The 13061-nt window shown below is 45.7% G+C and overlaps 1 protein-coding gene across 1 annotated transcript in view; it reads right to left on the bottom strand.

Annotated features, from left to right (window-relative positions):
- Window positions 1–1363: 1363 nt before the first annotated feature.
- The window catches only part of LOC6598231, a 45897-nt gene continuing 34199 nt past the window's right edge, over window positions 1364–13061 (bottom strand). The window contains exons 9-11 of the mRNA XM_026990459.1: window positions 4969–5051; window positions 4004–4318; window positions 1364–2781 (exon numbers count right to left, since the gene is read on the bottom strand). Coding sequence (XP_026846260.1) covers window positions 1959–2781; window positions 4004–4318; window positions 4969–5051 — 1221 coding nt within the window. The 3' untranslated portion in view covers window positions 1364–1958. The remainder of the gene's footprint in view (window positions 2782–4003; window positions 4319–4968; window positions 5052–13061) is intronic.

The raw sequence follows: 13061 nt of genomic DNA, 5'->3' as shown, positions 1-13061 counted from the left end.
AAGAAAATTCTCCGGGACACACATCAAGTTGGCAAATCTGTGGCCGGCTAATTTATCTAATTGAAAAGGATTTGGATGCCAGATGAGGTAACAGATTGCTGCATGGTTGCCTTAAAGGTGACTCCAGTCCCAACCCCAACCTCCAACCTCTGAAACCACAAATGTGGTTGGCTTTGATGTACTCTTTGCAGGAGAGGACACAAATTAATTTCATAAAATCATTTAGCGTGGCAAGGGACAGGGGGTAAACTAAAAGCGAGGGAGAGAGAAAGCGAAGGGGACGTTTCAAAATCACTTAAAAAACTATCTGCACGCAAATTGCTTCGCTGCTCATGTCAGGAGTTGCAGTCACAGTCCGAGTCCGAGCCTGAGGACCGGGAAAGGGACAAGGACCAGAACCAGAACCAGAACGAGGACCGGTGGCAGAACCATAACCAGACCGAGACCGAGACCGAGACACTGGCAGAAACAGAGACAGAGACACCGACTGAGAGAGCACGTGCCTGTGATGGATGGACTCTCTGGTCGCGACATCCTCCTCGTGGAAACGGACCACGTACGTAATGCATGTAAATGAAGAAGTTTCTGTTCTGTTCCTGGCGGAGTTGCAAAAGGCGGAGGGACCCAGGACCAGGTCCACGGACATGTCGCAAACGGTTCAGAGGCGGAGTCCGATAACAATATTCCGGGACATGTTCCTCATACGCCACGTTGTCTGTTTAGTGTCTGCTCTCTTCCCAGTGCCATTCAGCGTCATTCATTCGCCCACTCATCACCCACCTAGCTCTGTGCTGGGGATGCTTCCTCATTGTTTTCCACAGAAAACTTCCGTCCGTCTTCTGCCTAGGCCGGACCATGTCCAGCCATGTTGCCTTCGATTGCGGTCCGCCGGCAACAACGAGAACAGCTCTAGCCCGAAATTCAATTGCAAAGGGGCTGGGCCTGGCCAACGGACTAACACATCTTCCATTTGTCGTCCAGCTAGCTCGCAATCACCGCCCGCGCCTGCACTGTCCTTCCACTTTCCCTTCCCTATCTTCTTCTCATTGGGGCCATTGACATTTGTGGCTTGCTTGTGCAGTTGTGCCCTAAGCCTGTACAGATCTTAAATGACTATTCAATTCGTAACTCAATTTTAGACGAATTCAGTGAAGGATCCTGATTAATTCGTAATCCCCGAAGGCGTGACATTTTTCAACCCTGTTGTTTAAACCGGTGCTCAAATTATTACACCGATTATTATGGATGGGTTTCAAAAATTCGAACTTATATTAGGCCGATTCTGAACCGTTGAAAATCCAATTAAAAGTGAAACTAAGGTCTTAGATTAATATCAGATTAAAAACCATTATACAATCGACTAGTAACCAATAACCTATCAAGATACTTCTCTTAACTTATTCGCAACTAATTCTTATATCGATTCCAAACCATTGACGAAACAATTCTTGTGACCATGACCGATGTCCTTTCGACATAAAAAACAAATAAATTACATTTCTTAATAATACAAATTTCACGTGGTTCCGGTTTATAACCACACCAGTTCCAAATTGAATTAAAATTTTGAAGCAGTCCTGGAGCATCCATCCAAGAACTGACTTAAAGAACCCATTCACCTGACTTTAAAGACAGAGAGACGAGAAAATGAACGGAAAAATAAAGTGCCACAGCATGCAAACAGGATGTGTGCAGGAGGTGGCGCAGAAAGAGGAGGAGGCACAGGACCAGGACCTGCCCCCGGCTGATTGCGAGTTGCCGCCTTCATGTCCGTGTTGTGTCATCAGCGTCGCTGCGGTTAATATGTTGGCCAATGTCCAGTTGCTGCTCCTCTCCCCGTGGTTCCTCTTGTTGATCCTGTTGGTCGTTGTTGCAGTTGCAGTTGCTGTTGCTGTTGCTGTTGCAGTCTCTCTTACTGCTGGTGTTGTTCTTGTTGATTGGCGGGCAATCCTTAAATGTCAATGGGACGTCATGATAATCACGTCTGGCGCTGAATTCCGTATGTCGATGAATACTTTGGACTCCTCGTTCTTTTGCTGCTGCTGCTGCTGCTGCTTGCCGGGCAGGATCGTTGTCTGACCCGGCCCCAGACCCATTCCCTGGCCATGTCCCAGTCCCAGTCCCTGGCCCTGGCCCTGGCCCTGCCCATGTCCCTTCTGAAGGCCCATGGCTGGGATTCGCGCTGCAATGCTTGGTGGATGCTGATGGGCAGGATGTGCATGATGCATGCGCTGTTGCTGTTGCTGTTGCTGTTGATGTTGCTGTTGCTGCTGGAGTTGTGGATGATGTTGTTGTTGCTGCTGGTGCTGCTGGTGCTGGTGGTGGTGGTGACAGATCTCCTGTGGCTGCTTGGCTGTTGAGGTCACCATAAGACCGCCGTAATGCGAACGGCCGCTATGTCGCTCCTCCAGCTCTAGCGACTCGGGATGCATTTGCTGCTGCATCTGCTGCTGTTGCTGTTGCTGATGCTGCATGCTGCGTCGTGTCAGTGTCCCCACCACCGGCGGTGGCGGAGTGGACTGCGGCAGCGATGGTGATCCTTGGCCGTGGGGCGCCGGCTCGTAGCCGAAAGTGGAGAAGAACCGTGGTGGAGGCGGCGGCATCATACCGCCCGCAACGCTGCCACCACCCAGCGAGGACGAGCTGGACTTTTGTCTCATTAGCGTGGCAATGCCGATGCCCCCGCCGCCGCCGCCGCCGCCGCCGCCGCCTCCAACACCAAAGCCAACACCAGAACCCGCCCCGGGTCCGATTCCGGGGCTGTTGACGAACAGTGATTCCCTGTGGAGAACGGATAAGAGAGATAGAGTAAAACAGTTTAATATTTGCGTGTTCGGGGATGGTAGGGAATAGGTAAACGCCTATGGGCGTGTGTCAATCAAAGGAAGTGTGTCCGTCATCTGTGTGGGAGGGAGGGTGGTAGGCAGGGCATATGGTCTGCAAACACGTTCCAGACACGCTCCGATATGGCAGCCATGGAGCCACGCGCTAGATCTGACCTATGACCCCAAACTGAGAAAGGTGTCACTGTTCGGGAATCATAAATAATACCCTTCTAAAGATAAAAATATCTTAATTTGTTCAATGGCTGCCAAAAGATATGGTTAAGAATTCATAGCTCTCAAAACAATAGCTTACACCGATCTGGCTATTAAATATTACATTAAGTATATATCCCTGTCAGGATTCCCTGATTAACTGAAAAGAAATGACACACTGTCACCGATATCCAGTAAGCACTTCATTCGTTTTATACGCGCTGTACGTTTCAGGGATCAATTTCCATCAAATACAATAGATTTATTTCTGTGACAGTTCCCAAACTGCGATTCCTGGCAGGGCGAACACTTCACTCCGTGAAACGATACGAGTATCTCTGTCCAGGGCCAGCGCCATGCATCATCTTCATCGCGGGGCACGTCGGCATTGTGTCACTCTGTTCCGATTGTCATTCACTCCGCTTACATGTGACTGTGTCGGCTTCCCAACTCCCCTCCCCACACCATTCCATTCCACTACGTTCTAGAGCGTGACCCCCTTCTTCCCGGGGAGAACGAGAACCTGTCTCCATATCCAATAAAGACGCATGCAAATACAAATATTTGCATCGATTTGTGTTGTACAAGAGACAGGCGTCTGCTCGGTCGAGCGCTATCCTGTGCCCGGACTCTGACTCTGGTGTATTTCGATTCTTTCCCACTCCAAATCCTATTGGCAACCCCTGGCCTCAAATAGAGTGGGAGCCAGAGCCAGAGCCAAAGCCAAAGCCAAAGCCAGAGCCAGGGAGCCAGCCACAGCCACAGCCAGATCGAGCTCGACATTGTCATTGTTTTTAGTGTTTGCCCAGCGTTGACTTTGCAATTTGCTGGCATCTATTTGACTACACATATGCTGATGATGACCAGGAACGTGGCAGACTCCTCCATTGAATGCATGCGAGCAGGAGTATTAGTACGAGGACGCCCGTGTCCTGTGCCCCTTCGTCCCTGTCCCAGGCACTCACCTCGTTTGACAGCCCATATCGCAGGCATTAACTGGTGCCGCCGACATGGCCGCCTTTGTCATCATCTCGTGCGTGTGCGTGGCCGTTGTGGTCGAGCTCGACTCACCATCATCGCCAATGCCAACCCCAACCCCCACCCCAACCCCAATGCCGCATAGACTCGTTTGGGTCATGTCCGGGTGGCGTCGCAGAATGCTGTGCTCCTTCTCCTTGAAATCGGCTTTGCTCGACTGTGTCGATATGGGCACTGCCTCTCGATAGTAGCGGTTCGAGACATCATCCAGTATTTGCAGTGAGGTCTGCGAATGCTTTTGCCTGTCGCCCGAGTGAGGAGAGATGGAAAGAGAAGAAATTAAACAAATTATGGTTGCTGTTGCTTTTTCTGTTCATTTTGCTGCTTAAAGGGTACAAATATTTGCGAAAATTATAGGTGAAGTTGGGGGGCCCTTTGTATGACTTTGGCAAAAGTTGACAGTTTTGCGGGTCTCCAAGATCGAGTGTACTTTCATATTTTCTAGTCGCCGAAAGTAACAGCGAGGAACTTGGTCTCCTTTGATGTTAATAAAATGTTAAGTAAGCTAAGTAATGTTGAAGTGCGAGCAATTTTCTGTTATTTTTACTGAAAGATACAGCTAAATAATACCCATCGATTTGCTATATTTTAAACGGACAAACACAATGAAATTTGCATTCCCTTAAGCACTAGTCTGTATTTAAGAGTAATGGATTGTCCTTGTCGTATCAGTCAGTCACAGCTGCAGTCCATCACATCTGGGTTATTATCAAACAATCATGGGCCCTTCAACGTCAAGTGATTACCAGCTGTCGTCTGCCTCATTAGCGCACATTGCGTATACGCGATGGTGGGCTGGGGAGAGACTGCTTTCTCACTTTGAGCTTTAATGAATCTGAATGGGATTCAGAATCGGAATCAGAATCGGAACCGGAATCAGCTGATGCCTTACCTTGATATGTTCTCGCGCGAACGCGCCTTTGAATTGCGACCCATCTCGTCCAGTTTGCTCTCCTTCGACTCCCGGATGTGTTCCTGAGGGGCAAGATCCAATGGATTTATACAGAAGCGAAACGAGAGAGAGGGAGAAAGAGAGAGAGAGAGAGAGAAAGAGAGGGAAATAATGGTAGCCAATATAATAAGCATAACAATAAATATTTGTAATTAATTTGGCAAAGGGATGAGGCCGTAATGGGGACGAGGACGCTGGATGGGGCCAGGGCCAGGGCCGGGGCCAGGACAAGGACAAGGACTGGTTTCAGCTGCCTGGTCAAAGCTCCGATTCAATAAATGAGTGTATCTGCAGTGCGCGTACCATAATTTCCCTTAAAGCCCTCTGGAACTGGCACCCGGTTACCCGACACCCGGCACCAGGCAGCACCCCCATGGTGCCTGCCTATAGTGGATTATAAGGAGTTGGAGGCGGGCTGGGTGGGTGGTACTGCTGCGGGGTCTTGCAGAGCAATTAAGCCAGTTGCCACCTGATGCCGGCAGTTCTCTCTGCGGCGTGCGCTCAGAGTCTTTCGCTTTCTCTCCTTTGCAGTCATTAATATGTCGATTGTGTGTGTGAGAGCCGGAGGGTGGGGGAATGCAGGGTGCAGAGAGGAAAAATCTGGCCAAAAGGGAAGGTCAAGGGATCGGGGAGGGAGGCTTGGTAGCCGGTGCAGCGGGAGCACTTGATAGCCTGCATAAAAGGAGGCATTAATACGTAAATACATCATAATGAAGGACGAGCTCCGTTCAGGCAGAACAGCGCTGATCCAAGATAACCACCCTCCCACCCCACCCAATGGGTACCGGCAGTACCCTGTACCCCTACCTTAAACCACCTCAAATTGCATTCATAATGAAATATAAGCCAACGTTTGCTGCACCTTTCTTGCCTTTGCCCAGATCTTCCATCTTTTTTTTGCCAATTACTTTCTGTTTCCCCGTTTCTCTTGCTTTTCTCTGTTTATTGTAGAATATTTTCTTCATTCAGTCATTCAATCGGCCAGTCAATACCCGGCAAGCCAACATTTGACAGCGCCAAACGAAAATAATGGGAAAAATGGAGAACTTTTCAATGGAAATCGCGAAGGAAATCGAACCGAATAAATATTGTTAGCTCTTTATTCACTCTCTTGAACCCTCCACCGCGGGGAGGGTCTCTGGTTTCCAGCATGATTTTGACCAGGGCCCAAATGTAATTGGTTTCAACTTCAATCTACAATCTATTGATACATTTATATATATTCATATTTTTTTCATTTATGCGTATAGCTTTTGTGCAATATTGGTTTTGGCAGCAATTTGTTCGGCTAAAACGGTTAACTATTCACTTTGATTCGTTTTGAATACTCGATTGTCTGATGGAACGAATTTTAAAGGTGAACAGAATATTAAAATTTCATAATCCCTACGATTTCATTGGACCAGCAATTGTCACTGGACTTTCTCGGATGTGATTAAAAACAATTGTATAAAAATATTTTGGTATCTACGATAAGTAAGTACTAATTCAGTTATCCATAATTCAATCATCTGTGACGAGGTTCTGCACTTAAATTCAGCTTTTCGAATTGATAACAATGGGGAATTCAGTTGGAATGTGAAACGCATTTCAATTGTTTTCACATTCTGTTTACAGTCAGAACTAAATTAAGAAATCAGTACAAAAAACGCTTACAAATGTTCTAGTACATATTTATGATTATATTTTGTTTTTTGTTATTTATTATAACTCGGAAATCAATCGTCTGCGATGCATTTTTATCTAAAATGCATATGCGTATATTGTTTGTATTTGTAAAATATATTTATTTCAGAACTCTGATCTAATAGTGTAGTAATCGGTAGGCAATGTGGCCTTGAACATTCCCAAACAACATGATTTTTGGGGCTTGCGCTAGTACTAACGTAACTAGTTATTCTTTAGTCGTAATTAAAAGCTTAAATAATGAGCAGGAATTGTCCATGCACAGATGTAATGCACCCTTGCCTACCAAGAATATCAAAGGGGGAATGTGGTTAGATTTTATTCTGAATTTTGATTTGCGGTGAGCTCAGCACGAATCCAGGAGGGACACAAAACTGGGGACGGGGGGACTGACGAATGTGGTTTCATTTCAGGGTACGGATTTGTTTGGGACTTTTTTCAGCCTGATTTGAATGATGCAGATTCTCAGATGCAGTTCCAGATACAGAATCCGAAACAGAAACAGATACTCGTACTGTACAGAATTCAGCAGGGGACGTGAGGAGGACAAGGAGCAGAGCGAATAATTTGCAGTGTTTTTTTGTCTTTAGATGATTTTGTGAAGGAATTTGAGGGGATTTGTGCTCGACTTGGGCTTGGCCAGCACTGGCGGCGGTGGCGGCGTCAGGTCCGGCAGTATGATGTCCAGCTCCATCGAACTGGCGGTGGCCGTGCCACTCGCCGTGCCGCTGCTGCACTGCATCGAGCTGCTGCCGGATGGACTCGAGTTGCCAGTCGTTGCCAGGCAAGCGCCCGTGACGAGCACGAACTCGTCATCGTCGGGCATGGTGAGGCTGTCGCTGTCGCAGCTGAAGCCGATGCCATCGTCGTACTCCTGATCCTCATCCTCATCCTCATCCTGATCCTCTTCATGCTCCTGTTCATCCTCTAGACCATTGTCAGCCTCTCTGCCACGGCACTGGTAGTCACTGTCGTAGCTGCAGTCGTACACATCGCAGGTTTGCGGCTGTTCCTCCATCTTGGGAGTGTTGGAATCGCTATTTGAATCAAAGTCGGAGTGTGGGCTTCCGCCTGCAGCTCCTCCTGCATTCCTTGGCTCATTCATGGATTGATTGGCATCGCTGTGGGCTGGCAATTGCTCTTCCAGATTGTAGGCGTAATCGCACATGAAATCGTTTTGTAATCCCACGAATATGGCGCTCTTGGGAGCTTCCAGAATAAAGGAGTCAATGTGATAGATGCGATTGCTTAGGCCTGGCACATCCTGTGGATGAAGCACAAGAAAGAGAACACAGACAGAAGAGAGAGAGAAAGAGAGAAAGGTAGATAGAGAGGAAGAGAGAGAGAGAGAAAGAGGAAGATATATAGACAGAGAGAGAGAGAGAGAAAGAGAGAAAGAATATCTATCACCGATTTAGCCAAGAGTGAAGGAGAGAAGAGAAATTCTAGCGCAACTCTAGAGCGAGACGAAACTACGTATGCAAGTGTCTTTGGTGGGTGTGTATGTGTGTGTGTGTGTGTGAGAGAGAGAGAGAGAGAGCTAGAGGATAGGCGAAAGTGCATTCTGCATGCATAATGATGGTGGCAACTCTGTCAGCTACTTAAAAGCACAACAACGACAACGACATGACCAACAACCAAAATGTAAGAAATCCGAATTCTCCGAAATAAAAACTGTTGAATGTTTCGAGGATTTTACAGAAATACTCCCAAGCAAAGGTAAAAAGTTTATCAAAATTTATTTAAAGTTTTGATGCACAATTTTCCACTCTTAAAAATTTAGAAAAATATGCAGTAACTAAATATCAGAAATAATTTAAGCTCCGTATCGACTCAATTGATAACTTTAAGCCACTCTAAGAGCCTGAATTTCTCTATTGCAGCGCCCCTGCATTTGTCAGAGTAATCCGTAGAATACAGCCAACTCCGAGCAATAATCATCATAATCGAATCGTAAAAAGAATATTGCCATATAATGCCGAGAATATGGCAACGACGCACCCTCGAAGCTAATCTGATTTGGCATTTGAATCGGCCCCCTCGAACTGGGATCGAAGACCGGGGACCGGAGGCGGGGCGATTTGATTGCCCATCCTCCGGTTTGTCTTCGGTTGGAGAGTGCCTGCAGCTGTTGCAGCCTCCCCCCATACACCCACAACTCCAACAAAAGTCAACGATAATTTAATCATTCTTCCTCTATCTCCGTAGTCCCATTCCCATCTCCCATCTTCCGTCTCCATATTCCCACATTTATCTTGATGGGACCGAACCAGAGCCAAACGAGTGAGATGCGAGTGGACACAAAGCCTCAAGGCTAAGTCGGTGAAAGGATTCAATCAGAATGACGAGTGGGTGGGAGCTGAGGAGGGTCTGGCTGAGAGGAAGAAATACATACATATATTCACTCCTCTCAGTGTGGAGTATTTGCCACTTGAAATTTATTTTTGCCACTGCAACACTTGTCGTATGAGTGATATGCAAATGAAAATCCAATTCAAATGAAATTAAACTCAATTTGTAAGAGTTTTGCCATAATTAATAGATATCATTGTTGCAGATTGCAGCTGGTAACTGAAACCCTCTGTCAAAAAGGCAGACACTGGGAAATAGATGCAAACCGAGACGGGGAAATCTCTTTCCCGACAGAGCGACAGAGCGACAGAGCAACCAGAAATAGAGGCAGAGGCAGGGTAAGAGTTGGAGAAAGAGCCGGAGACAGCGACGTGACAAGTCGAGCCTTGTGGGCATACTGATGACGGTCATCAAGAGAGTTGTTCTGCCTCTGTCTGGTCTCGGCCTGGTTCTCACATCCCCCTCCCCACTGCCCCTGCCCCTAAATGGGTTTGGTTGGGCCTGTTTAGCGGCCTGTTTTCTCTGGCCTACATTCCATTGCCTCGTGTCCGGTCATCTAATGGCCAAGCACACACTTGCTCAGAGCTGCCAACCGAAATATCGTATGGAATATCATATATTATATCCTTACAAGATTTAAGCTTTTAATATCGATTTAAGCTTGGATTAAAGCACGGACTTCTGAAACTTATAATACAAAATGAGCTCAAATATGTATATAGAAGACAATTTTGACGATGAAATATTTTATAATAAACATATTTTTGCAAAATACTTTGAAATATTACTTAGAAAATCAACAATTTTGATACTCCTATCAAGTGTCTATTTGAATATACCATCTCCATATCCAATGACCAAATTGGGATAGCTTTTGCCATTCCTAGGGGTGAAACATCATAGAGATAAATATACCCATGCTGGCTGCCCCATCCAACCGATGATTTCGATAGAATTATAAACATATGTACGAGTATGTGTGGCAATGTGCATTTCATATACAAGCAAAAACCAACCGCAAAACAGATTTTTGCTTCTAATGCTGCAGCTTCCTCCATCCTCCCCCCTCTCTCCCCCCACTCTCCACCATCTCTCCTGTGTGTGGTTTCTCTTTCAGATACGAGTATTTTCTTTTGGGTGGGGGGGTTTTTTTTTCGTTTGAGTATTTGCTCGTTTTGCCGTAATGCCCGACGCTTGGGGCCAATTATTGTTGGAATTAATTGAGTTGATGGTTGTTTGTCTTGGGTACACTTTAATTGGACAAACAAATTTTGGTTTGTTGATTGACATGTCATTTTTTCAGCATCTAGTATTTACGAGCAGATACGAGTACTCGTATTTCCATATGAATCGTCATGCTCAATAGGCTTTTATTTTTTTTTTTCGGGTGCAAATTGTAATGGGAATTCACCGATATTTTCTCTTTATCAAATAAATTTGTTGATGAATTATTTTTCCAAAAATTTGTGTGCCAACATATCCATCTATACAGATGTGCACATAGTACATATCTGCATATATACTCATAATAGATGTGTGTAAAAGTTTTTGGCTTTGCGCTTGGTTGACTTCTGCCTTTTTGTGGAGCGGTGTGCGGGGCCTGAAGAGGGACAGGTACGGACAGACAAAGGGAGAGCGAGCGGGAGAGGCAGTGGGAAAAGTTTGGCATTTGTTTAATTGGAATTTTTGGGGTTTTGCCGGGGCTTGCCGGGGTTCGCTCGTTGAGGAGTTGAGTTCACCTTTCCGGCGGTGGCAGGTCCTCGGGGGCAATTTGTTAAATTAACTTCGAACAAGTTGCCTCTAATCAGAAACCAATCGTAGGCTTCCCCCATATCTTCTCTCTCCCTTTGTCTCTCCATAAATCTCTTTATCTTTGCGTCTCAAAATTCACTCAAAATCCATCCAGCGAAAAATCTGCATTTGGTGCCTGCCCCTCCATTGTTTGATTGGCAACCATTTGTGAAATATTCTCCGTTCGATTGCTTTTAATGGCCAAATCATATTTTATTATTATTGTCGATCGTAGCTATGGAAATTGCCGGGCGAACGGAAATCGAGTTAGAAATAAATTTTTACGATTTTTGATTGCTGCTCGTAAAACACTGGCACTGCCACAGGCACTGGCACGGCCACTGGCAAACATCTTCGTATTCAAATTCATTACAGCTTCAGCTCAAAACTCAAATTGAAATTCATATTTTTTTTATTTAACGGCATGTCTGCTGCTCACTTGTATACGCCTCTTTCTATGGCCAATATATTGTTGTTGTTGATTTGGTTTCCTAATTATAATTCTTCATTTTAATTGAAAACTCCTCAGCGGAAGGAGACAGGCAGACCGCACCGCACCGCACCGCACCGCATTAACCGCAAATGGCAAAAGGGAAATTTCAATTAGAATGGAAAAATTGTGCAATTTTCAATGTCTCTAAAATTTTGCGGTTGGGCTGATTGACTGGCTGACTGACTGATTAATGGATTGATTGACTGACTGACTGTGCCTGCCTGCCTGCCTGCCTGGGAGTTGGGTGTGCAGCATCGCAGGACCTGCCCGGTGGGCAGGGCCAGGGACAGGGCCACACCCACCCAAGTGTTAAGCTCAAGTGAAAGCATTTCATTTCGCATTAAGCCCGAAGCTTTTCGCTTCGCCCTGGATCCTGTCTGGAGACGGATTCGGATGCGGATTCCCCCTGGAGAGCCTCGTCTGTGGAGCGCTGCTCTGCTTTGCTCTGTGCCCTGGTATTATTTTATGGCTCGTCCAGACCAGGCCAGGCCAGGCCAGTGGGAGGCTCTGAGTGTTTCTTTTGCGAATTGCATTTCAGCTTGATTTATTTCATTTCATTTCATTTCGCCAATGCAGCAGCGAGTGTCCAGCCGGAGGAGGAGAGCAAACGGAGCCGGCGAACGGGATGAACGATGAGTGGGTGAACGATGTGAAGTGGTGGAGCTAGGGACTGCAGCCGGGCTAAAGAAAATTGATGGGAGCGAAAGAAATACGGTTAGCAACATAAGTTGGTTATTACTTGCTGCTTAAAGCCAATGGCCCTGGCCCTGGCCCTGGCCCTAGCCCTGGCCCTGGCACTGACCCTGCCCCACAGCCCACGGATTGAAAGGGTCTGCACTCAAAGAAACCCCACTGAAGCCCTAGTAATCCTGTGGAATAAGGTAAACCGAAATGCTGATGAAAGACCACAGAAGAACATCTTAACCTAAATATTTGACAATGGAATACAATAAATGAATTACATTTAGAGGAGGATATCCATTATATCACCTTGCTTTCAAATACAATAACAACGCACAAACTGCTTAATATAGTAACTGAATTAAATCTTGATTGTGTGTTTGTGGATAACAGAACAAGTGCAAAAGGTGTTCGGATTTGATACCGATAACACTAGAGGACTAGAGGATTCAAAAACGATGTAGATTGAAGACATACATATAAGACATACATATATGAAGATGGCAATGTGCTACATAGGGTATAATGGTATAGGGTTTTACTCTATTGTGCACCACTGACCATAATCTATGGATTATTGGACGTATGAGTAAATATAAATGATCGAAAAATGTATGAATAATAGTAGTTGCACATGAAGAAACAGATGGAACGGACGGATGAATGATAGAGTAGTGAACATATGCCCCAAAAGGAAGCAAGGACGAGGGAATGGACAGATACAAGAATGAGAGGATGGACAGAAAGATTAAGGGACTTACAAATGAATGAAAAGATGCTTGAAGGAAATACGAAAAAGATTAATGAACGATTAAGTTTATGGAATGCAGAAACGAATCAAAAACTCATCAATGCCAACTACAATATTTACAGAACTAAAGAATAATCCGATTTAGAGGCTTGCTTTAATCTATAGATAAGAAAACAGAAAGAAGATCCAGCTCCGGATCATAGATACATATGATGTATGCGAAAAACGCCAGATTATGATTGGGGCTCTTCAGAGGGCGGTGTGCAGACGCGTTTTCCA

The sequence above is a fragment of the Drosophila persimilis genome, unplaced genomic scaffold (genome assembly GCF_003286085.1).
Source record: "Drosophila persimilis strain 14011-0111.01,24,50 unplaced genomic scaffold, DperRS2 tig00000579-arrow-pilon, whole genome shotgun sequence".
Lineage (NCBI taxonomy): Eukaryota > Metazoa > Arthropoda > Insecta > Diptera > Drosophilidae > Drosophila > Drosophila persimilis.
The sequence above is the reverse complement of the archived record's forward strand: the minus strand, read 5'-3'. Positions and strand labels throughout refer to the sequence as shown.